The 23,986-nt window shown below is 34.9% G+C and overlaps 1 protein-coding gene across 1 annotated transcript; it reads left to right on the top strand.

Moving 5' to 3' along the window:
• On the top strand, positions 1 to 21,106 carry LOC121375570 (mediator of RNA polymerase II transcription subunit 26-like). The gene is made up of 3 exons (XM_041503086.1): positions 1 to 214; positions 9,588 to 9,662; positions 10,645 to 21,106. Exons 1-3 carry the CDS (start codon positions 152 to 154, stop codon positions 12,673 to 12,675), a joined length of 2,169 nt encoding a protein of 722 aa, XP_041359020.1. The 5' UTR covers positions 1 to 151; the 3' UTR covers positions 12,676 to 21,106.
• The last annotated feature ends 2,880 nt before the right edge of the window (positions 21,107 to 23,986 follow it).

Here is a 23,986-nt window from a genome sequence, read left to right as displayed (position 1 = left end):
CGTCACAGAGAGCTAAGAGTTTCTACCCAGATGTCAGTGCGTGTCGAGAGCCAGATCCCGTACAATGTATGGACGTCCGCCATTCTGGTGGCACGGTGTACGACCCTCTGCTGGTACAAGTCACCTGAAATAGGCGTTTTTGGCCGGCCCCATGCAGTTCTCTCCACAACAAATAAAAGAGAAACTTCTAAAGGCACTTGATGAGCAGAATAATGTAAGATTATTCATGTATATTTGCTGATTTTATTTGAAACCGATCATTTTTGTGAATCGCAAGATCATGAAGATGTCCCTCTGCATTGGTTGAAGAGATGGGAAATGTTTACAAACCAATAGGGCAATGAAATATATATCGCCTGTTAATTTTGTTAATTATTTTGATCACTTTTACATAGCAGTGTTACTGGAGTTTTGTAATTTTATAAACAATGTGTTATTTGTTCATTAATAATGAGTTAAATTGTTTTTATGGTTTTGGGATAGCAAAACTTTCCCAGACAGTGTTATCAAATCGTCACATGTGATAATGATTTCATGGATGATTTATGATCATTAAATGGTATATTTATATAAATGATTATTTAAAACCCTACAGCTTGATGTCTAAGCATGGCCTGGGATTTGAACCTACCCACTAATGGATTTCTGAAATCCAAAATCATCACCTTCAGCATTATTTTTGTCAAGTATTGTAAGCCTAGGATTTGGTCATTTTTGTGATATTAACCCATTCGCAAGATATCTTACTAAAAGTGTGTTAGTTTGTAACTATCCACAACCTATTGGAAATTGTCCCATTAACCGCAAAAAGGTACAATAGGCGTAAAGGATCCTATTTAAGTAGAGGGGTGGGGAGGAGTCTGGTTTTTGCCCGAATTATATAAAAAAAAAGCCTCAATCTGTATGTCATATTTTAGTGCATGGGGCACGTTAAGTCAATATTTTTCTTAACTTGGACAGCGAGTTGCTTCCCTTTACTTAGCAAATTTAAAATGGCGGGGATATTTTTTAAGGTTGTCGTTGAAGATTTAGTTTGTTAATAATGACGCAATCGACATTCGAATCCGTGCATGTTCGAAATATAGTGGTTTATCGACACTAGTCTGGCCTGGAGCCAAGTGGTGGTTGGCCCATTTCTATGAATCAAATTGGAAACGAAGAGAACCGAATGGAACATGTTTGTTAAATTTTTACATAATAACAATAGACAGTTTTGAAGTGTTCCCAAATTTACTAATACACTAAACATTTCTATGTTAGTTTGCTGATTTTATGTTCCTAACCTTGAATTACCTGCTTTTTTTAATCATTACATGTTTCTGTTGGTTGTAGAAAATGAGTTAAGTTTAAGGTTAGGGTTAAGAAAATCATACAGTAATGATAAGAATAATTAATTTTGTTAAAAAGTTAACTTTAAAACAAAAAATTGGGGTATGGCGACATACCACTTTTACCCTCTGGCAGAAACCCTGACTATTCATATTTGTATTGCTGTCTAAACAGCTATATTATAGTGTTGCAAATTAATCCCTACTAAAAATTTTTTTTAGAAGAATTACAACTAGTATTATAGGTAGTCTAGAATGATGGAAATACATGGTTATCATTTTTTTCTTCTAAATTTGATAATTTCCTCCAACACTACCAATTGTGTTACATTTTAGGGTGGGCAAGATGTGCATTTTATGATTGTTACAGGGTCAGGCTCTAATCTTGCCGGTGAAATGAGCAATTTTTTTTTGCTGAGAGTCCACTCAAGTCGCCGAGTTATTAGCAGTAGTGAGAAGCGAAGTCGCCATAATATTCTGGACCTAATAATTAATCCGATTTCAAAAACAAAATCACACAACTGACATCAAGACCCCCGACTTGTTTATTGTCATAGCTCACTTGTCACCATATAGCGAACAGTGTTTTTTCTTTGGCGCTAGACTGTAAAAGTGAACCGCCCTATTCTATTAACAGAAAATGTTTTCTGCACCTACGCACTAATGTATGATTGTCAAATTTTTTATAAAAATCAACCAACAAATCTTAATACTAATGCCAGTTTATGTTGTGAAAAGATTAAATAACTGTTGTAGTCAAATGTTGATATTCTTCAGATACACTGGTAAACTGGGCTATTGTTTTTCAAGGTGACGCGTGTCATGTCACATGCTGTGACCATTCAAGCATTGTTAATCCTCGACCACATTCATTTCAGTAATGCCAAACAGGGATAACTCTGGCAGTCACCAAATTCGCCAATTACAAATTTAAAAAACAATTGGCAAATTTTATTTTAAGTTGGCGAAATAATTTTATACATTTTATTAGAAAATAACTGTTTTTTTTGTCATCTTCGAAGTTTTAATAGATAATTTGGCGTAACTTTGTGTTAATCCAGAGCCAGTCCTGTGGCAGAAAATACTAATTAATACTTTATTTTAACATAACAGCACAGTATGAAGTACTTAATAACATCACATTTTCAATAAAACATACAGCTGTTTTGTTTAAATTTTATTACCGGAAGTAGTATTTTATATGGAAACATTATGATTTCAGAAGTTTTCTGATTGAACGTGGAAACTGGAAAAATGCAAAGAAATGTACCGATAAATGTTCATTTCGCCTATTTTTATTAAATTTCTCCCCTTTGTTCTGGTAAGAGAGAAGTGCCTTCTCCTACTTTTTCATTTCAGATTAGATACTACTTAGATTAGGGTCTAAGGGTACAGCCCTCTACATTGTGACCAATTTTTTTCATTTGGCGACTAAAACATTTCATATTATCTATATAAAAAATACAAATAGGCTCCATCTGGCTGCTAGATGAAAAAGTTAACGCAGAGGCCTGGGGTATGATTTTGGAATGTCCAAAATGTAATGTTTGTAAAACAACCAAAAAGTTAGTTTTGATAATAATTTAATTGACTGGTTCTCCGGTATGTATAATATGCGGCCAAACCAATACGTAGGTTGGTTGTTTTTAGAAATTTTGAAGCCAACCACTCTTAAAATAAAAGTAGTCTGACATCTTTTAGGCCGATTGGAATTCATTGGGAACTATTATTAAAATCAAACCAATCGAGCAAACTTCAAACAAAAGCCTAGACCCAGTGGTTTTCCGTTAAAAAAAAAACTATTTTCTGTTTCATGTTTTTGTAAATTCCATTTCAGAATACAACGTGTAGGCCCAATTAACAATTTAAATAACACAAGCTGTGACAAATTAACATAACAGGCAGATGACGCTGTTTACTTTTTACTTTTTCATAATTCTTGACAAAATATTAAATTTTTAAGTTTTAAAAGATGAAAAAATTTAAAAAGTACCTTTTGTCAAATATATTATATAAAAAAAATACCGTTGGGTCTGTTTTATTTACTTTGTACGAAACCAAAACCAGGATCCGAAAATTGACTGGTGTCGACATACATCGCTATTTGTTAAATCAAAGTAGGCCTTCATATTAGTAGTGAAAAATCGGAGCAAAGGTTATAGTTATAACAACTACATAAAGCATATTTGTCCAACAATTAAGTGCATTGTTTTATTCAATGGGGCTTAGTGTTCAGTGATGTGAGATTTCCCGAGTTTTCGTGGAATTCCGCGTTTTCATGACCCAAATTCCGCATTTTTATATTTTTTCCCGTGAATAAATAAAAATATAAATTTAGCGGTTTTGTCCGACTTTTAAGCTTTTTACCAGTATTTCCGTCTTTTAATCATCACGGAAGTCATTCGACTTATCTCCCTTCCTGCACCGAACAGTAACGAGGTTTGCCGAGGTTTTCTGTTGTTAGGCGACATTTCATTGGTTCGTTTTCACCAACCGTGTATGGCGTTAGACAGTTAGCCCACATTTTGTGAAGCGGCAATGGCAACACAGCGCAAAGATATCGTGAAGAAATGGAATGGCTAGAGAAACAGGTGGACAGTGTTCAGTTCGAAAGTGTTTTTAAGAAACTCTCGGCAAGTGGAAAAGCCTATTGCAAAATTTGTCAGAAGGAAATCAAATACGCCAACCGGGGTCTTAACACAGTGATTTAACACACTTCATAAATTTGTTGTCAGTACCATTACATGACCATTTTTGTGATCTAAATAGGAAAAATAGCTCCTTCAGGGGGGCAACGGGACATTGACCCTGGACCCTAGTCGGGGCGTGTTGTCCCCAGACACCACCGAACAATTTTCAGAGTTTTTGACGTTTGGTCACTCACATCCCTGAGTGTTAACAAAACGTAAAAATCAGTCTTCCATGACAAACGTTAGCGACAAACCGCTGACTGAACTTACTCCTGGAGAGAAAAGACAAGAAAAACCTGTCCCGTCTGCGCAGGCGCAACAGACTAAGCAGTGAACCAGTCCCAAGTTCAGCCAGCAAACGTTTCACTAATGTTCACAAAGTATTTGGTTTATGTTTTTCCGCTCGGTCTGGCTGAATGTAGCACAGGTAAATACGACACTACGCGTTTGCCAATAGTACTGCACACATGTCAATCGTCAGTTTTACAGTGTATGGCAATAGTAAAATGGTATTAATTTTTTAAACTTCGAAAAATCGTAATTCCGTTTCACAATGGGAATTCCGTCCATTTTTCGCGATCGCGGCAAATCACTGGGTCTAAAAGCCCTATGTGGTTGTTGAAAATAGCTCCACTGTTGGTTTTAGATCATTGCATAAATTCTGTTTACAGTTCTACGTTTGTACGTCTATGCACTAATTTCTGGCCACGCCAGGTCAGCAAGTATTGGAATCCATTCGGAGCTGAATGTGTCACTCGTTTGGAATTCTGATTTGGCCTATTCTGATTTTGGAATTGTCCGAATGCAGTGTTTCCCCCAGGATAGTTAAATAGTTAAATATAGGCTCAGCCCCAGTAGTGGACGAAAATGCTCGGTTGGTGGGTGTTTGGGGGGTGTAATTGTTTTTGAAAATTCAGTTAAGATTAAATGCATTCTGGAGTACATTTGGGTGTAATGTACACTTACAGAGAGATTTATTTCAATAATAATGTTTATAATGTCAAAACTTTGATCAGTTGTTTGCAACCCATGCAATTAAGAAACTGACCACGGCAACAACAAAAATGTCGTAGAAAAATAATATCCACAGCATTTTTCACAGCGATTTACCTTAACATGTTTCCAAATCTGAGTAAGTTATTTGTTTTGTTTGCCAAAATCATGCAACAGTTAATGCGAATGACACGTGCATAATCAGTAACAATGAGGTTGTAATTTATAACGGGATGACAAGTTATCATATACAGCGTAGTCAGTCCGCAGTGATGTGCCAGTTAGATTTTTACATTTTAATTATATTATATCAAAGTGTCAGAATATGTTTAATGTGACATAGAATTAAATTAGTTTTCTTTAATAACGGCATATTTTATATTAGGAAATCAGTCCCAAACCCAAGTAAATTGGTAAAATTTGTTTTTATGGGGATTAGGCCACTCTGCATCACAAAAGGGTAGTATATTTTGTCAATAGCAATGACAGAGAAAATTTCATTGAACTATTGGAAAATATGTGTATATCTCTATATCAGGCCTCCCAGACCTATATTTCCTCTTTTTTATTTATTTATAGGATCCTATAAAACTCCTACATTGAGATTCATTTCCTATATTTCCCATATTTGACTCAATTGCTTTGCCAAAATGCCGATGAATAAAATGTTACTGAGTTATATTGGCAGTGAAAGGTAGCCAGCCTGTCAGAAATTCAGAAGATGCTTTGAATGTGGGAGATCTGTATCAAGTGCCAATCAAGATCCTGCTCACCTCATGAGGCAGGGGTGCACAAATCAGTTGTCCAGATGCCCGGTACAACCAAAATATGTTGCGGGCAACCATTCTTTATCACACAGTTGCCCGATAAGCAACCAAGAAAATCATAAAATAAAATGAAAAACAAAACTTCACGACACTCGGACAGTCACGGGTGATTCAAAAGTATTGGCACTGACAGCTTGACCGACAGGCGATATAAATATCCACCCTAATGCTGCCGTCCACTGTGCATGATTTTGGCAGGAGGTGTTTGGAAAAGCCATATGCCAGATATTTCATCCCCAAACTAGCTGGTTCCTACCAATTCTTGCTACAAAATATTTCCTATTCATCCTAAAAACCTTGTTGATGCATCCCAATACTGACGACTTGTGCTTACCAAGCTTTAGTCTAATTAAAAATGAAATATTTCTTAAATGTTGTCATTATTAACTTTACTTCAAAACAAGTTCTGCATTTTGTAAAACGTGTTTTTCATGTTTTAAGTCAAGAGTGACAAATATTTTGAAAAGTCACTAGCCACAGGGCTAGTGGGTTTGTGAAAACCACTAGCCCACCAAGATAAAGCACTAGCACAAATTCCTGATCAATTATAACTGGATTTTTAGATATATTTTGTAACATTACACATTTATGAGTATAACAGTAAAATAAAACAAACACTTAAATCATGTTGTAACGTTCAGTTTAAAACACACAAGCAAAAGCATAAAATACACAATATAAACTGTCATGAAATTTGTCCAAAAAGGTTACTAATCAAGTTCCACCAACTCTTCCACATGGCCACCACAGGAATCCAGAACAGGCAGATTGTGTCCATTAAGTTCTTCATATTTTCATGAATTAAATATTATTTTTGCTAATTGGTTTAGTAATATCGTCAATATAAAATATGTATTTGGTGGTGAAATAATAATTTGGGGACAAACTAGTTGTACTAAGTAGGGTCGATTTGACATGAGACAAAATGTTTGATATCACTGAAAATGCCGATCAGGCCTGCTACTCGTGATTGTCTCATGCACACTGTTTTACAGAGTATTCCCGTGCTTTCTCACTCAAGGAGCCATTCAACAATTAAGCAATTCCTGCAGTTGTGTGTCATTGGAATTGTTATTGAATTGTGGGGGTTGTTTGTTAAGAATATTTTGTAATATTACTCATGTTTAATGTGTTCGATCTCCTACACGGGTTAAGCAGTTGTTAAAAAAATTGCGCTGAATATTGTTGGCTAAAGTATGTCACAATCTTTTTTGGAATGGATGATGCAGCCGTTGAAACGAATATTTTATAATTTTAGAGTTAACTTAATGAAAATAGCTTGTGACAGCCCTCCACATGACTAGTTCAATGCAGACAGATACGTTTCAGGATGGTGGCTATCGGCAAAGGGCACAAGACATGTGAAAGGCCACAAACTACACCAACAACAACCATCCAGTTCATCAAAGTATTATGACTGACAGCCCAAGCGAAGATGAGCTGTAGATAAATAATGTTTAAAAAGGAATAAAATTAAACTGATAAGTAATGATAATATATTTAAAAACATTTTAATTTAAATTTCAGTTTGATTTTAGTGACAGTTCGAAATTATATTCATAAAACATTTACGAAATATGTGGGCAACCAAGAGATGTTTGGCAAACAAACTTTAACATTTGTGCACCCCTGTGAGGCAGGAATGTATTAATGATACAAGATGCACCAACTTTTAAAGTTTCCTGTATATCAGCATGGACTGCTGGCAAGCCTTGGTATATATTTGTTGAGGTAGTAGATGGTATCTTGTGTACATACGCAAGGTAAGAACATATCAATTATCATTAGTAATCTGTGTAAAATGCCTATAATCATGATAATCTGTCCAAATGTTCGTATATTTCACCTCAAAATTCCTATAAAACTCCTATATTTTGGTATGCAAATTCCTATATTTTCTATATTTTAATAGTGGCTGGGAGGCCTGTTATATGTATATCTATAAGTATCTCATCATCAGGCTGACTGAAGCACTTCAAGAAGTGTATGTTGAACAGTTTACAGAAAATAAAACATGTACTGTAGCCACGGTTCAACAATGAATAGCTGTAAATTGGAAATAAAACTCATTTTGATTTGAAATGAAACGCATGTCACATGGAAATGCCCACTTGGGATGGTGGTATGTCACATACATATACTAGGTTACTGTGATAAAAAAAAATCAAATAGATGTGTGAAACTACCGTCCTCGGTGGTGTCGTGGTTAGGCCATCGGTCTACAGGTTGGTAGGTACTGGGTTCGGATCCAAGTCTATGCATGGGATTTTTTATCCAAATACCGACTCCAAACCCTGAGTGAGTGCAAGGCTCAATGGGTAGGTGTAAAACACTTGCACCAACCAGTGATCCATAACTGGTTCAACAAAGGCCATGGTTTGTGCTATCCTGCCTGTGGGAAGCGCAAATAAAAGATCCCTTGCTGCCTGTCATAAAAGAGTAGCCTATGTGGCAACATCAGGTTTCCTCTAAAAACAGTGTCAGAATGATCATATGTTTGACGTCCAATAGCCAATGATAAGATAAAAAATCAATGTGCTCTAGTGGCATTGTTAAATAAAACAAACTTTACTTTACTTCTGAATCATATCTGTAACATATTCATTAATATCTATATTTTTTCATTAAACTCCTGACAGGCGTATCATGTACCTCACCGGTACTCTTCTTTTTTTTAAACGGATGTTCCATAATTACTCGTCATATAGTTGTAATATTTTAATATTTATACAACAGTTGAGGTGGACTTGACAGAGAAAAACTGTAAGACAGTGTTTTAATGTTTCAAAAATGGTTGCTTGTAAGATAAATTGTGTTCAAGATTTTTCAATTGTCTCTAAGCATTCAGTTTAACTAAGAAAATTACCAATCTGCTTACTATATATCATCTTGGTGCTCACAAAACAATTGTGTGTCTATTATCAGTGGTCGGTTTTTACAGTCTTTTGATGATGAATTAATATTTTGTTGGTCAACTTAATTTTTTGACACCATCCTCCGGATAATCAAACCAAAATCCTTAAAATGACGACTAATTATTTTCTGAAATACTGGAACTTGAATTAAAATACAAAAATGGTGGTGGCTATTTTCAAGCTAAATTTAACACCTAACATGGTTAGCAAAATTATAATTTCAAGTGAATCGGAGGCCAAAGTGCATGGGCAACCCTACTTATTTGTGAATTGAGATCCTTGTTCCAGTAAAATTTGACCTGCAGAGGTTTTTTTTGTTTTTAAGGCATTTAAGGAAAACTGCCAAAATGCACATTTTCTAACAAATTTGTTGCATGATACTGGTAGTTTGTAATAATACTTATAAATTGTTATTTAAATCATTAATTTTAACAACATTCCATTACAGGAACACCTTATGGATGAAGCTGTATTTTTAAAAAACATATTTAAATAAATAATGGAAAAAATATCAACTGGCCCTTTATTATGTGGTAAAGACCTTGACCTATGATAATGTATAGGACTGCTGTAGAAATTGCTGTTAGTGCCACCATTAATATGGAGTCCTGCCTTTTAATAAGTCATGGGATTTGCTTGGTAAATGTATGAACCCTGAACTAACAATGTGTTGACTGTTACTTAAATGTTTCAAAATCACTTGCATTATTCTGTTATAAATTTCTTTTATCTTTAAGATATATGGGTAAATGATGTAATTATATTATTTAAAACCAATCTTTAGTAAATATTACTATTAGATTATTATTGCTAACATTTTTATTTTTATTTTAGGTGCTTGATGTTAAAAGCGTGTTGGAGGTCATCTCCATCTTGGAGAGCTACCCCATTACAAAGGAAGCATTGGAGGTGAGTAAACATACAGATATATATATTTTTTATTTCATGTTCCATTCTTATTGGTATCAGCAATAAGGCTAGTTTTAAGAAATGGTTATGAACAGTGTTGATAAGAATTTTAAGTAAAGCATTGTTTTAAATAAGAGATTGGTGTTAAAAGATTTATAAAGTGAACAGGGCTCGACCTTAGTGGTAGCCCAGGGTGTTTTGACTACCAAATGTTTGCTCGGGCTACCAGATGCCTAAACCTGGTAGTCCACCAGGCTATTATATATTTGTTTTACGCGTCCAGTTACTTCACAATCAACATGTACAAGAGTATATTTCACAGTATATTACTCATTGATTTTTAAAAAAAAAACCTAACACATTTAAATAAAAATAAATGATTTTAATATTTTCTCTAAAAAAAATTAATGTATTGAAATTATGGGGCTACCCATTTTTACTGGGGGCTACCAGATTTTATAACTTGGTAGCCTGGTTGGCTACCACTGAAAAAAATTATGGTCACGGCCTGGTAAATCTTGAATTGGTTGGTTCATTGCAATACTACTTAGCCTTTCAGTTGGATATTTTTTAGTTTATATGTAGCAACATTACTGCAGCAATGGCATCCTTTTAGATGCTTTCATTCAAATGTATGAAACCTTTTTAAAAACAATTGCATGTGTTTTAAGCATTGTAAATATGTACATGTGTATAGAACTTAAAATGTGAGTAAACAAAGACAGGCTTTGGAAATTTGGAATTTTTTTTTGAATGAATACTGGCTGTTTAGAAGAATGTATTGAACTAATGTGAACAAATGTGTATAACGGTCATAAATATTGATGACAATAAAATGAGGAAAAGAAAATCTATCAAAAAATAGATGACACATTTTGCAAATGGGGGTGGGGGGGGAAGAGACCAACTTTAAACATTCATTTTGTATTTGAGTATGTTGTTAAAATAAAACTTATTGTTTAACCACTTTTGTGCTTTGCAGCAAACAAGAATTGGAAAGTTTGTCAATGAACTACGAAAGAAGACTGACAATGAACAGTTGGCCAAGCGAGCAAAGCGATTGGTTCGCAGTTGGCAGAAGCTTGTTAATGCTGGAGATAGTGAGAGTGGGTCTGTTAATGGAGAACGGGTAGAGTTGGTGTCGCAGCACCCCGCTGTGGCTGCCCTGCAGGGGACAGGTAGGATTGGGTTGTGCCCTGGTAGTCCCTGTTCTCCACTACCAAATAGAACAAGTTCGCCAGCTCATGGGAGAAGGATGAACATGTCACCGGGACTACCTGGAATGCGATGTTCCACACCAAATATTCAGTCATCTCGTCTTAGCCCAGGGGCAAGTCGGTCTCCTCTAGTACATGGAGTGAAACCTGGCACTCCAAAGCTGCAGTCGTTCAGAGATGGTCTGGCATCAGTACCACCACCAAATGCAGGGAGTAAGTCTGCAGTGCCACAGCTTAGTCCTCTCGTGACACCGTCTGTTGTGCAATCTGTGACTCATTCAAGAAATGGCAGTCCTATTGTCAGACATTGTGTGGTCCCATCTCAGATGTCGAGTAGTAGTCCTATAAACAGGGAGCCTGTGACATCATCATCATCATCATTACCAACGGCATCACCAACTCTCTCAGAGAAGAGCTTTAATTCCAAAAGGGCAAGTACAGTCACTCACAATGATTCTTGTGTTGGAAGTTCTAGATCTCATTCGCCTAAACCTGGCCGTCCATCCACTCCAAAGAGTCGGAGTAAAACCAAGTCACCTTCTGCTGGTAGTCCCATAGTGTCTGGGAATGAGGATTCCAATTCCAGCTGGACTAGTGAGGGCAGTAGAGGTAGAAACCTTAAATCCGATGTTCATTGTCATTCTACAATTAATAACGACAATTCTTGCTTGCAGTTCTCCCATAACAGTAATCATTCTACCAAAAAGGTAAAGGAAAATCATTCCAAAGCATTTCTTTCAAAATCAAGTGATAATTGCTCAAGAAAAGATCAAAATGACACTTCTAAAACATATGTTGCCAATAGAAAAAGGATACGTGCCGAAAATTCTGATTCTTTCCCACCATTAAAACATTTGAAAGCTGACAAAAAATCAGCAGGTCTTTCAAAACGCAATAAGAGTGATTCTTCTGTTGTTAATGGAGCTGTGAAATCTTGTAAGAATCGTCATGGTGATAAATTACTTTCTTCTTCTAGTTCTGCTAGTGCTAAAGAGTCCCACTCGGATTTGCCATCGTCCGAGATGGACCACAGTGTTGATTCTTTGAAGAAGAGCCCCAAAACTGATGTTTTAAAATCTTTCAGAACTCCCAAAGTGAAAACCACTGCTCAGTTGATAGCAGAATTGCAACAAAAGACCGGTTCTTCAAATATAGGAAATGACCTAATGCAAAAACTGAATAAGAATGAAATTATAAAGGAGGTCGACGTGCAACAGTTCGTGTTGCCTCCAGGCGTTGGCCCAAAGCGACGCAAAAAAGCTGGGGACAACCTAAATTTACAAAACATGCCATCATCTAGTATTTCACTTAGCAGGACAAAGACTGAACTAGTGGAGAAGTTCCTAGAAACGTCAGTCAGGTCATCGCCTGTGGAAGATGTTTGTAGCTACAAGGACGATGGCGCAGTGGGTTGTGAATCTTCATTAGACTCGTCTCATGGCATGAACGAGACCATTGTTCATTCACAAATACAGTTTGAAAAGCACAAGCAGTCAGAAGCTGGACCAGACTCTGCCGACTCGGCTCCACCAGTCCTTAGTGAACAACAAATATATGAGCTACTTCCACCCTTGGATCCCGACAGTATTGACTGGGGGAGTTGTGACTACGACCCTCCAGAGCCATACGAGGTGACCGATGATCACGTCCTGAGGCTTCACAACGATCCTTGGGCCGGCGTCAACGGTTGTTTCGATCATGGCGATGAGTGGCATGACTGGACCGAGATGTTGTCTGTGCCAACAGTTGATGGTGAATACCTGCACATCTTGCCCTATGTGAACACGGACGACTGATATCTGTTCTTAGTTACATACATACATACATGTGTATCCTCATCTTATCATCCTTACACAGAGGTTGCTTAGGTTATGAAGGAATGGTTGTTTCAAAAATAATCAGAATAAGTGTGTGTGACAACTGTTATTGTTTTGATGCTTAGAAGTGTGTGCTTTTGTCTGGTAGCTGTGTCTGTAGCTTTGTTTGGTTTGGGTTTATAATTTATTTTTTCGTCGCCGAGTTCAGATTAGTACAACAGAATGTCTATCATGTAATTATATTTATGTGGAAATTGTGTGCCTACGTAATGCTTCCAGAGTCTTGAATTGATCTGCAGCCAATGGGGTTTGATTGAAGGCAGAACTGTTAGGCTGAGGCATGGGATGTGGTTGACCTTCTTTATTTCAACATAATATCAAAAACCTAGTATCACATAATATATATTACACAGAGTTGGTTCGACTCGTTGCTAAGATGGTTGATCTAGCTGTATAAAATCAGTGCGGTAATGACTGTCAAATATTGATTGTAAAAAAAAAAAAGAGGAAGGGGGGGGGGGGGGGATCTTATTTTAAAACAATTTGATCAAAAATTACATTTCATGTTTTGTTAGCTGTTCTTTCCAAACCAAGTAATAATTTTGATTAAATATATTCTAGACTGAAGCTAAATGGGCCGATTTGATTTGCATTTACTTATTTACTAGTCATCTGCATGTATGATCTCAATGTTTATTCAGAATGACAGAAAAATTATGTAGGTACTAATTAATGATATTTTGAAAACTAATGGTATTTAAATGCTTTTAATTCCAGACTATTTCTGTATGTAAAATATAAGCATTAATCTAGCCTGTGTAACAGATAAATCGACCTTGACCAAGATGATTCGGAACCTCGAAACACCTGTACAGACTGAGCTCCCTGTAATAGAAAAAAAAAATTCCACTGGCTGCCATCCATTGGAGCATTACAAATGTTACTGCAAATTAAAGTTACAACCTGGAACTAAGAGAAAATAGACCTGGGCCCGTGGTTATAAAAGTTTTGAAGTCCAAACTCAATCTCTAATGACGTCACGTGCATACAGTTTGTATGGCTTAGCCAAGACATTATTGTCTCAGACTCAAGTAGACTCTAAACGTTTTATAAGCACCAGGCCAGGATTTAAATATTTAAGTTGGATAAAAGAAACTTTGTTCCAGTTAGTGATGTTCCAATAATCGATTATAATTGAAAAGTAATCAGTTGAGCTCTATAGATGTAAGGATTGATTGTAAAAATCTGTAATTGATTGTTATCTAATTGTTTCTATTGTTTAGGTGATGGAATTGCTATAAATATGGTGGGATTTGTTTGTTTTCATATGTTCTATTTAACAACACCCTCAACACATTTTAATTATGGTTATATGGTGGTAGACAAATTGTTACAGACCACACAAACAATGAGAGGAAACTCACTGCCACAACACAATCATGGGCTACTCTTTCCGATTGCCAACAAAGGATCTTTTATATGCAGTAGAGTACATACCATGGCCTTTGTTACACCAGTTGTGGAGCACTGGCTAGTAATGACGTACATAAAGAATACTTGACACTGAATAGGTATTAACAGTAACATGAGTGATAACACGGCAATAGGTGCATGATTCTTATAATTTAAATCCTTGCGTTCATATAATTCTAACCAATGTATCATTAAAAGTTATGTTGGTGCAAACCAATTATAACCAATAATCAGTGATGAACTTTCAACCAATTCCCAACACTAGTAGAGTTACTGGTTTTGGTCAATCATTACATAAGGAAACTAGCCAAAATTTCTTAAACACCCTAGAAACATTGTGTTACCCACATTTTCATGAACATACAAACTATATTTGAGTTTCTTTTATACCCCCTTCACCCTTCTAAAAGCATACATCAAAATTGTACTTGAGCGAATGAAATCATTCTTGCAATTTTCAGAGGCATGTTTATACCTGCTAAATGAAGTATTGATGGATAAATAAAGATGTGACTGAGTTTTGGTGATCGGCATACATTCCTATATTCAGGAGTTGAAATCAGTAATGGACATGGCAATCTCTGTATTCTTCAAATAAAGCATATGTTGGATGTTTCTGCAAATGCTGACTATGTAAACTATATACTGCTGTACTTCAATTTTATTTTATTTTTTTATTATTTTTATTATTATTTTTTCAAATCATTTAATTGCCAACAATTCCTAGAGTAAGTAGATAAATATAATTTATTATCCCAACAGGCACTCGTGACCAAGGAAGTAAAAGTCATAAATTCTCACTGAGAAATTATCATGCATGGATGAAATGTACAAAATTATTGGATGATTTGTTTACGCCCTTGCATGTAATACTAAATATTAGTATAGGAAATATTACATGATTAAGGAATGTTTTAAAATGTATTGATTGAAAAAAATCTGCCCTGGTTTTTAAAATATCCTGTATAAAATGGACATGTACCTCTCTCCAAGTTCAGCACTAAATCTGATTACTGGTGACATTTGCCATCATGTGGTGTATTTAATGCAAGTGACCAATTTCGTCTTATCCATTGTTAAAATATCTGTATTGTTTTAAGCTTATAATTCGTACAATGAACTTGGTGCATTTACATCGTAATGTGTAACATCGTCTCAAGTCTTTTTGTGCACTTGGCATAATTGTATATACTGGAGGTTTTTTTTTTAATACATACATGTATAAAATGATAAATTTTAATATTTAAATATATTTTGCATCCTCAAAGATTACATTAAGTATTAAATGGAGAAGACTTTGGCAATGAAAATTGCCTTTTTTACAATATCTATTGGTAGTAATGTACTTCATTGTGATTTATTGAAATAAGCAACATACTGAGTTTGTAGTCATTTTAAAAGGTTTTCGGCAAATGAATAAATTCCTACATTTTCTTAACCTAGAATATGAATATCTCTATAACAAAAGCATTTCTGGACATCGTAGTGTTTTGTAGTGTTTCAATATTGATTTTTGTCTAAAAATAATTTCTTTCAACTTCCAAATTAATTTTGAAATACTTCTGCTGAAGATCATCCCTAAATGTATTTATTCATATAGTGCTTTATATTTAAAACGTGTTTAGGTAAGATAGTGTTTGAAAAAAGCTAACAGGATGTGTTTTTATATGGTTGGGTGGGGTGGGGGACAAACAAATATCTTATTTCATAAAAACTGGTTATTTAGTGGCTATTGATGAGTATCCAAATATGGCGACATAAGACAGGTGGCTTCATGTCTTTCATTCTTATAAAAAGATTATTAATAAATCAATGTGCTCTAGTGGTGTCGTTAAACAAAACAAACTTCTTATACAAAGGCATAATGAAATAATTCAGTGTATTAGTCTTAAGTTTTGTGTAGTCTAATTATGGATAGTACATTTACTAAAGTAAATCAAAACCAGAATTTATTTTTATTTTTTTATTTATTTAATCTTTGAACAGTGCTTCCCAGTGTGCTTCTTGTTTAATGTTTACAAATGTATACTGTAGAAGTTGTGGATATATTTTTCTGTGTATGGTACCCTTTTAAGGATTTTTTTTTCTTTATTAAACTCTAGATTTAATGGAAATGAGGAATAAATAACTAGCACCAAACTAAATTCCTAAATTATTCATATTTTGAAAATATTACTGTGAGCGTAATTTTACTAAATCAGTAATTGCATTATCCTTTATATACAGTCTTCTACATTGGTTAGTGATAAGGTATGTGAAAGAAACTGTTAGCATATCAGTCTGAGTGAGTTTGAAATTAATTTGGTTTGTTATTGGCCTGCATGCCTTGCATAATATGAATCGGTAGAATGTTAACTGTGGGGTGGGTGGGTGTTTTATGTATGATCATATTTCCACTTGTTTCTTGGCTCCTATGTTCATAGATTTGATTTTGCTCCATTATTATATTTATCAACTTAAGTTTTGGGGTTTTTCCTGTCATTGTTTGGATGTGTTTTCTCAAATTGTCTTCAACTCAGAATGCTGTAATGGGTGGCTTAAGTTTTTACATGTAGTATGGCTTTCACCAATTGATTATTCACACGTCCAGCCTCTTTAATGGTCATGGTCTTTTAGAACGAAGATCAAACCACCTCAGTGGATCCATTCAACTGATTGGGTTTTTTCTCATTCCAACCAGTGAACCACATCTGGTCAATGCCCATAGTATGTGGGGAAAGTGCATATAGATCCCTTTGCTACCAATGCCAAAATGTAGTGGGTTGACTATGTCGGAATTACTGTGTTTGACATCTAATAGCCGGTGGTTAATTAATCAATGTGCTCTAGTGGTGTCATTAAACAAAACAAACTTTAAACTTTATATTGTCACCAAGTAAATTTTTGCAGTATAAGGCCCTATATACATGTGATGTCCATACAAGGTAGATATTTGGTAACAATAGGAAAGTGCACATTTGTGACAGTTTTGATCGAATTTTGAACTGGTCTGTAAAAAACATTGGTCATTAAGTAATTATATAACATACTTACCACCGAGTGGGATTAAGGAATGCATTACAAAATGTTGTAGAATGTGTAGTGATGGTGGAGACAATGGATTGTTTATTGAAATGTCTTAGGGCTTGACCTTTACTTTTTTCAGTGGTAGACCACTGGGCTACCAGGTTATAAAATCTGGTAGCCCTCAGTAAAAATTGGTAAGCCCCATAATTTTAATAAATTGAAGAAAAAAAGAGTGAAAATGCAAAATCATTTACTTTTATTTAAACGTGTTGTTTAAGTGGGGTTTTTAAGTGTTTAAGCATCTTGTTGATTGCGGAGTAACTGGATGTGCAAAAAAATAAATCTAGTAGCCCGGCAGACTACTGGGTTTAGACATCTGGTAGCCCGAACAACAAATGGGTAGCTAAAACACTCTGGGCTACTGCTAAGGTCAAGTCTAGCATTTATGTTAACTGATTGATTTTTTTTTTCTCTATCCAGTATATAACATGGAGGCCATTATCACTCTATTATTATAATATACATGATGGGGTTTTTTTTGGGGGGGTGGGGGGTTATACTCTATAATAGACTTCTTATAAAGATGATAGCTGTGGTGTATGACGTCATGGAAGGACGGGACTTCCAAGCTAGTAGTCTGGAATAAAAATATAGTAAGCAATTGAAACATGTCTTCATTTTGATTTACAATCACAAAAATTCTACATCAACAAAGTGCCACATGTAAACTTTATATTGGCACCAAAATGCATATATAATTTTTTTTAAATTTATTTCTTAAATAGGTGGCATAGGTCTGTGGAAGGTAGATTTGTTTGTGAACATTTTCATGTTTGTTAAACTCTTGTAAAAATTCAAAGCTTTGATGTTTAACTGTCGAATACCATTCATTCCTTAATGATGCTACATTAAATTTACATACATGTGTGGGATGAGCCATTCTTATGCAGTGTTCTTGCTGGTAATAAATGGGGAGGGGGTGCTTAATTGAAAAAAAAATGAGAAAAAAAAAATCATTTACTTTTATTTAAACATGTTTAAGTGGGTTTTTTAAGTGTTTAAGCATCTTGTTGATTGTGAAGTAACTGGGTTTAAACTCTTGTAAAAATTCAAAGCTTTGATGCTCAACTGTCAAATACCATTCTTATGCGTTGTTCTTGCTGGTAATAAATGGGAAGGGGGTGCTCTGTCGCCATTTTTTGTTGCCCTACCTGTTATGACTGTCTGTCCTAGCTCAATGCAGAAGGAAAAAACATGAGGATATTGTAAAGGACATATTTTTCTGTCATTAGTGGGACCGCGTTTCCAACTACTTAACAATGCATCATTAAGGTTACATTAGGCGTGAAAGCCCACCATTGGCACCGTGACATGATTGTGTTTTTCTTTTGTTAGTCATGATTTATCTACAGTAGTTCTCCTAAACAACTTGATTGGGCAGTCAAAAAACAAACACAAAAAAAAAACCCAACCAAAACCCCACACGTGCTAAATAATTAAATCTCAGTAGACGGTAATTTGTAGATGGTAATTCCAACATCTTAACAGCTTTTTTCTTTTTCCTTTTTCTATTAGGTGAACAATTAACAACACTTGATAAAAGGACTACCTATAGTGATTTTCACTGGTATAACAGGTCATTATAAAGACATACACTCCTTTATATGTAGGTATAAATGTGTAATTTAATTATAGTCTGACTGCAAAAGCTTGTTAATGAAATCATGTTAATGAAATCAATCTCAACCTTATCTTTAGCCCTTTCAGACTTGTTAACCCATTTACTTCAAAGTGCCCCAGGAATTGATATATTTGACAGTTAAACAAAGGATAAATTTACAGATGGTTATTTGATGATAATTTATTTATTATTCACTGGTTCAAGCATATTTGTACACATAAATAAAATTTCTATGAGAAGTAGCTCATTATTATACATATATACAGGTATATTAAAAAAAATTCACTGGTTATAAAACCATATCAAATTTCTATAAAAATGTGTAAATGAATAAACCCATTTAGAAAATCTCTCCGACCACGTGCAAATCTCGAAAGTGGTATGCCATCTTGAATTCGCGGTAGTGGAATTCCATTGGAATTATCACTCACATTCCGATTAAACATCACTATCGCAGTCATTTTCCTTGAAGGTTGTATTATTGAAAATGGATGTCGCCATTGCAGTTAACAGAACAGTTATACCAAATAGGCTGAAAAGTTTTGAATAAGTGAACACATTCTCACAGCAAACCATGTAACACTTCTACAGGATGTTGTTGTTGGCACTGCCTCTATTGTGCATGTCAGCCTGTGACGAATATTGGTGGTAAATACAAACTGAAAACACACAATGGGATTTCCCGTTCTGTAGTCTGAACAGTGATTTTTTTTTTTAATGGGATTTCCCGTTCCATAGTCAGAAAGGGTTAATAGACGCCGTATTTAATGTGTATGTGTTTTATTTTTATTTATTATTTAGTTTGTTTCTGTTAAGGAAGATAGATGGTTGTAATTTATAGTATATATATTATCTTCAAAACAAAAACCACAATCAATTATGCAAACTTGTGAATAATAAATTTGGTTTAGATTTGTTTTTCTCTCAAAACTTTTTGGAACAAATTGTCAGTATCTAGCAATGATGCAAAAAAATATGAAGTTCTCGTTAAAAGTCAAAGCTCTCCTGTTTAGAACACTTGTATAGCAGGAAAACCTCTTTTTTTTCACAGAAAAAGGGTGTAGGAGAATCATAATAAAAAAGACTACATCAAATCGGACATAACTGTAGAGGATTTTGATGTTTGATATCAGTCAGACATACTAAGTTGTCCTAACTTTTGCCTGGTCACGTATCCTATAGGAGGAATGTAATTTTTGTGGTTTTTCCCCTATTTTAGCTGCTGTTGCTTTTGTTTTGCTTGCTTGTTTGTGGTTTTGCTTTTAATTTTTTAATTTTTTTTTGCTTTAAAAACCCCCAATAAATTGCTTAACAAGGGAGGCTGGATTTATTTGAAATGCAGATAAAATAGTGTTACTTAAGTATGTTGAAAGCTTCATCGTTAATATTTATATAGGTATCTCATCCCTGCTGTAGATTTTGTGTGGTTCAAAATGGAAATTTCAGAACAAGGATTTGAGTGGAAAATTCTTTGCAAATAGCAACTGGTTATACAAAACTAATGGTGATTCAGTTTAGTGCAGATTGTATATCTGTGTTTTTAATCCCAGGTCTGTTGGTTGTGAAAAGCAGTTTACTTCTTTTCTTTTTCAATCATTTCCTTCAGATTTTATTTTGATCTTTTGAAGTATAACCACTTCTATGTAGCATGTTAATTTATAAGAGCAAAAATGGAAACACTGCTTGTGTCGATGTATTTGTAATAATCATATAACCATTTTATTATTATTATTATTATTATTTTTGCATTTAATGTATGCAGATGTCTGAATGTGGTTTGGTGAAAAACATTGTGTATGTGTCGATGTAAATTTTTAATGTTTGCAATACATGTACAATAATATGTCACATGTAGGTGATGATTATTATTTAAATGGCACAAAACTGCATTGGCAACAGTTGTCTTGCTGACCTCTGTGTAAGGGTAGCTACCTTGTGATATATATTGTCAATAGGAAGGAGGATATGTGGGTAAGAATTCTCGTCATATTATATAGAGATTTGGGTTTGACCGTGACATGTTGAAATGTCTTCTCTTTTTTTTTCTTTTTGTATATTGCTGTATTCCAATGTATATACAAAATTCAGTTGCTTACATTTGGTCAGAGTGTACAAAGTACATTAAACATTACACTAAACATGTTGGAAATCATTAATCTTTATAAATGTTGACCATTTGTGAAGTAATACACTGTTTTTGTTTTGTTCTTGTTCTGGCAAGGACATTAAAGGTATTATTACTGATTTTCATTTGGCGTTTGTTTTTGTGTCTATATATACTGAACTCTTTTGAAAACGCATCACCCAATTTTCAGTTGTTTTTGCTATTGAATGTGAAAAGTTGCTATAAAACACACGTAATTCTTGTATACAATACAATTTTTTTTCTATTTATTAACAGAATACATCCAGTTTGACAACATCAGTTAAATGTATTATTTTTTTCTCAATATATATTCTTTTTACAACTACAAATCTGACTGGTGTGTTTTTAATGGAGCAGCATAATATGTGTAGTAACATCTGGAAAAAATGGGCGGAGCAAAGCCACATACTAGTAATCTACTATCTGGGCTATCTGTCCAGGACAGTGAGTTAGTGGTTACTGAGAGAAGTCATTGTAGTAACCTATTGAGTCCTTTCATTTCAACTTATTTTGTCCTTTCATTTCAACTTATTTTTGTGCTTGCATCCAATTATGGTTCAAGCATGCTGTCCTGGGCACACATCTCAACTATCTGGGCTGTCCGTCCAGGAATGTGGGTTAGTTGGTTAGTGAGAGAGAAAAGGGTTTAGTGGCCTTACACCTACCCACTGAGCCCTTAAAAACTCGCTCTGGGTTGTACCGGGCTGTGAACTCTACCTACCAGCCTGTAGCCTGATGGTTTAACCACTGCGCCACAGGGGCTGGTCATTGAGTCTTTAAACTTCACTCTGGGTGGGAGCCAGTACCAGGCTGCGAACCCAGTACCTATCCAGCCTTATGTCCAATGGCTTAATCATAACACTGCTGAAGTCGGTCCAGGGAACATTTTGTTCAGTATCGCATTGCGATTTGCTACACATCTCTACACAATTTTAAAACATTAAAACAGTAGTTGCTAATCAATTTTTAATTGACTTGAAATATCACTAATCAAGATTGTGAAAACAAAATTTTTCCTGCAATTGGTTAGACTCATTTTCATTTATGAATAATGTTATTTGACCAAGGGTCAAGAGTTCATTTTATCTATATAATGTGACTACCAAGCATATCCATGGTAAAATGTCTTAAGTGGTAGAATGCTCACCTAAGTTGTGATTAGCCTGAGTGCTCTGGTGTTAGAGATCTAGACGGACATTCAGACCGATATAATAGCTTTCTAGTCTTGACAACTCTTTACCTTTCCTGTCATGGACGCGGCTCTTGTGCCCACGACAGGCTTGTTTTGAATGTGCACGTAAAACCCTATGACATGACATGACAACTCTTTTAATGAAAGCATGGAATTCTGCCAAACTGTAGGCAAATATTCATACTGTAATAAAACAATAATCCTATGTTTGACACTAAATACATATACATCGAAATATAAGTTTGGTGTTAACCAATAATTCACATTTTACTCAAATATACATGTATATTATTATAGAGAGAGAGAGAGAGAGAGAGTGAGTGAGTGAGTATTACCAGTGGTTTTTTGGTATCGTCAATATATATAAGGAATAAAAATTGTATTATGCGAGCCTCTGGCACACTACAAGAAGAAACCACCAGCACCCCAAAAATGTTTTGAGTGCGTTGTTAAACAAAACATTTCCTTCCTTCCTAATTTCTGCTATACATAATCATCTTCATTGTGGAGACTTAATATATTCATTACTAGCATTGTTATGTCTGTATAAAATACAAATATATATTTTTAATGGGGTTGATAAATAACGGTAACATGGTTAGCTTCTCCGACACTGAGGTTGAGGTTTGGTTGCATTCAATATTTGCTGTTGCTATTTGTGTTCCTCAGTTTTTTTCCATCTATGTGCTTTTCTCATAGTGTAGCATTGACTGCTGTTAATATTGTTGAGCATTACTTTGAACAAGGTTTGATAGTGTACTGTATGATGGGTCAATAATTTATTATCAACGGTGGGGTGGGAGGTTTTTCACCCAACTAATACATCAAAGGCTGTGGTATGCCTACAGCATATAATATGTCCCTTACTGTTTTTCAGTCTGTGTGGTGGCAGCAGATTTCCTTTCTACCTCGAGGCCAAGTGTCACAATAATCCAAGTTAAACACCAAATATGCTTACTTAAAAATGTGCCGAGGTGTAATTAGAATAGAATAGATGTTTAACGACACCCCAGCACAAAAAATACATCGGCTAATGGGTGTCAAACTATGGTAAATGCAAACAAATAATTGTAATCAACTATTCCTTTCCTTTCTCCGAGTGGAATATGGTTAACGTTTGCTTTGTTTAATGACACCACTAGAGTACATTGGTTTCATAATCACTGGCTGTCTGATGTCAAACATCTGGTAATTTTGACGCATAGTCTTAGAGAGGAAACCCACTATATTTTTCTACTAGTTGCAAGGCAGGGTACCCATAGAATTTTCAAATTAAAATTCCCTGAATTTTCCCCGTTGTAAAAGATTTTTCCCTGTCTGATATCGATGATTTTTTGTTGTATACAAGGGCCTCCTGCACCCCCAGTAGCCACACCTTCACCTCCAAATACCATAATCAACATATAGTGACAATATATATATATATATATATATATACACTAGTATGTGTGTACATTCCAACTCATTATTTTTTTTCTCTAGTGTTCCCATTACTGTTAATATTGTCTAGCCATAAGAAACTACAAATGTTCATTCTGGTCTTTGGGGGGGGGGGGGGGGGGGGGACATTAGGCACTATATTGTATTATAACTACATGTAAAAGCTACATGCTGAATATAAAGATTATGATTTACAAATATAACAAAATGTGTACATAGATTAAGTCTGGTATAACCTTCTGTTCCCATCTGTGTTTAAATTTGTACTAGTACAGCAATCATAAAGATGGGTAAGGGATTAATAGACTTTACAAACATTTGTTCAAGGTTTAGCAAATAATATTTCACACAT

The sequence above is a fragment of the Gigantopelta aegis genome, chromosome 6 (assembly GCF_016097555.1).
Source record: "Gigantopelta aegis isolate Gae_Host chromosome 6, Gae_host_genome, whole genome shotgun sequence".
Lineage (NCBI taxonomy): Eukaryota > Metazoa > Mollusca > Gastropoda > Neomphalida > Peltospiridae > Gigantopelta > Gigantopelta aegis.
The sequence above is the reverse complement of the archived record's forward strand: the minus strand, read 5'-3'. Positions and strand labels throughout refer to the sequence as shown.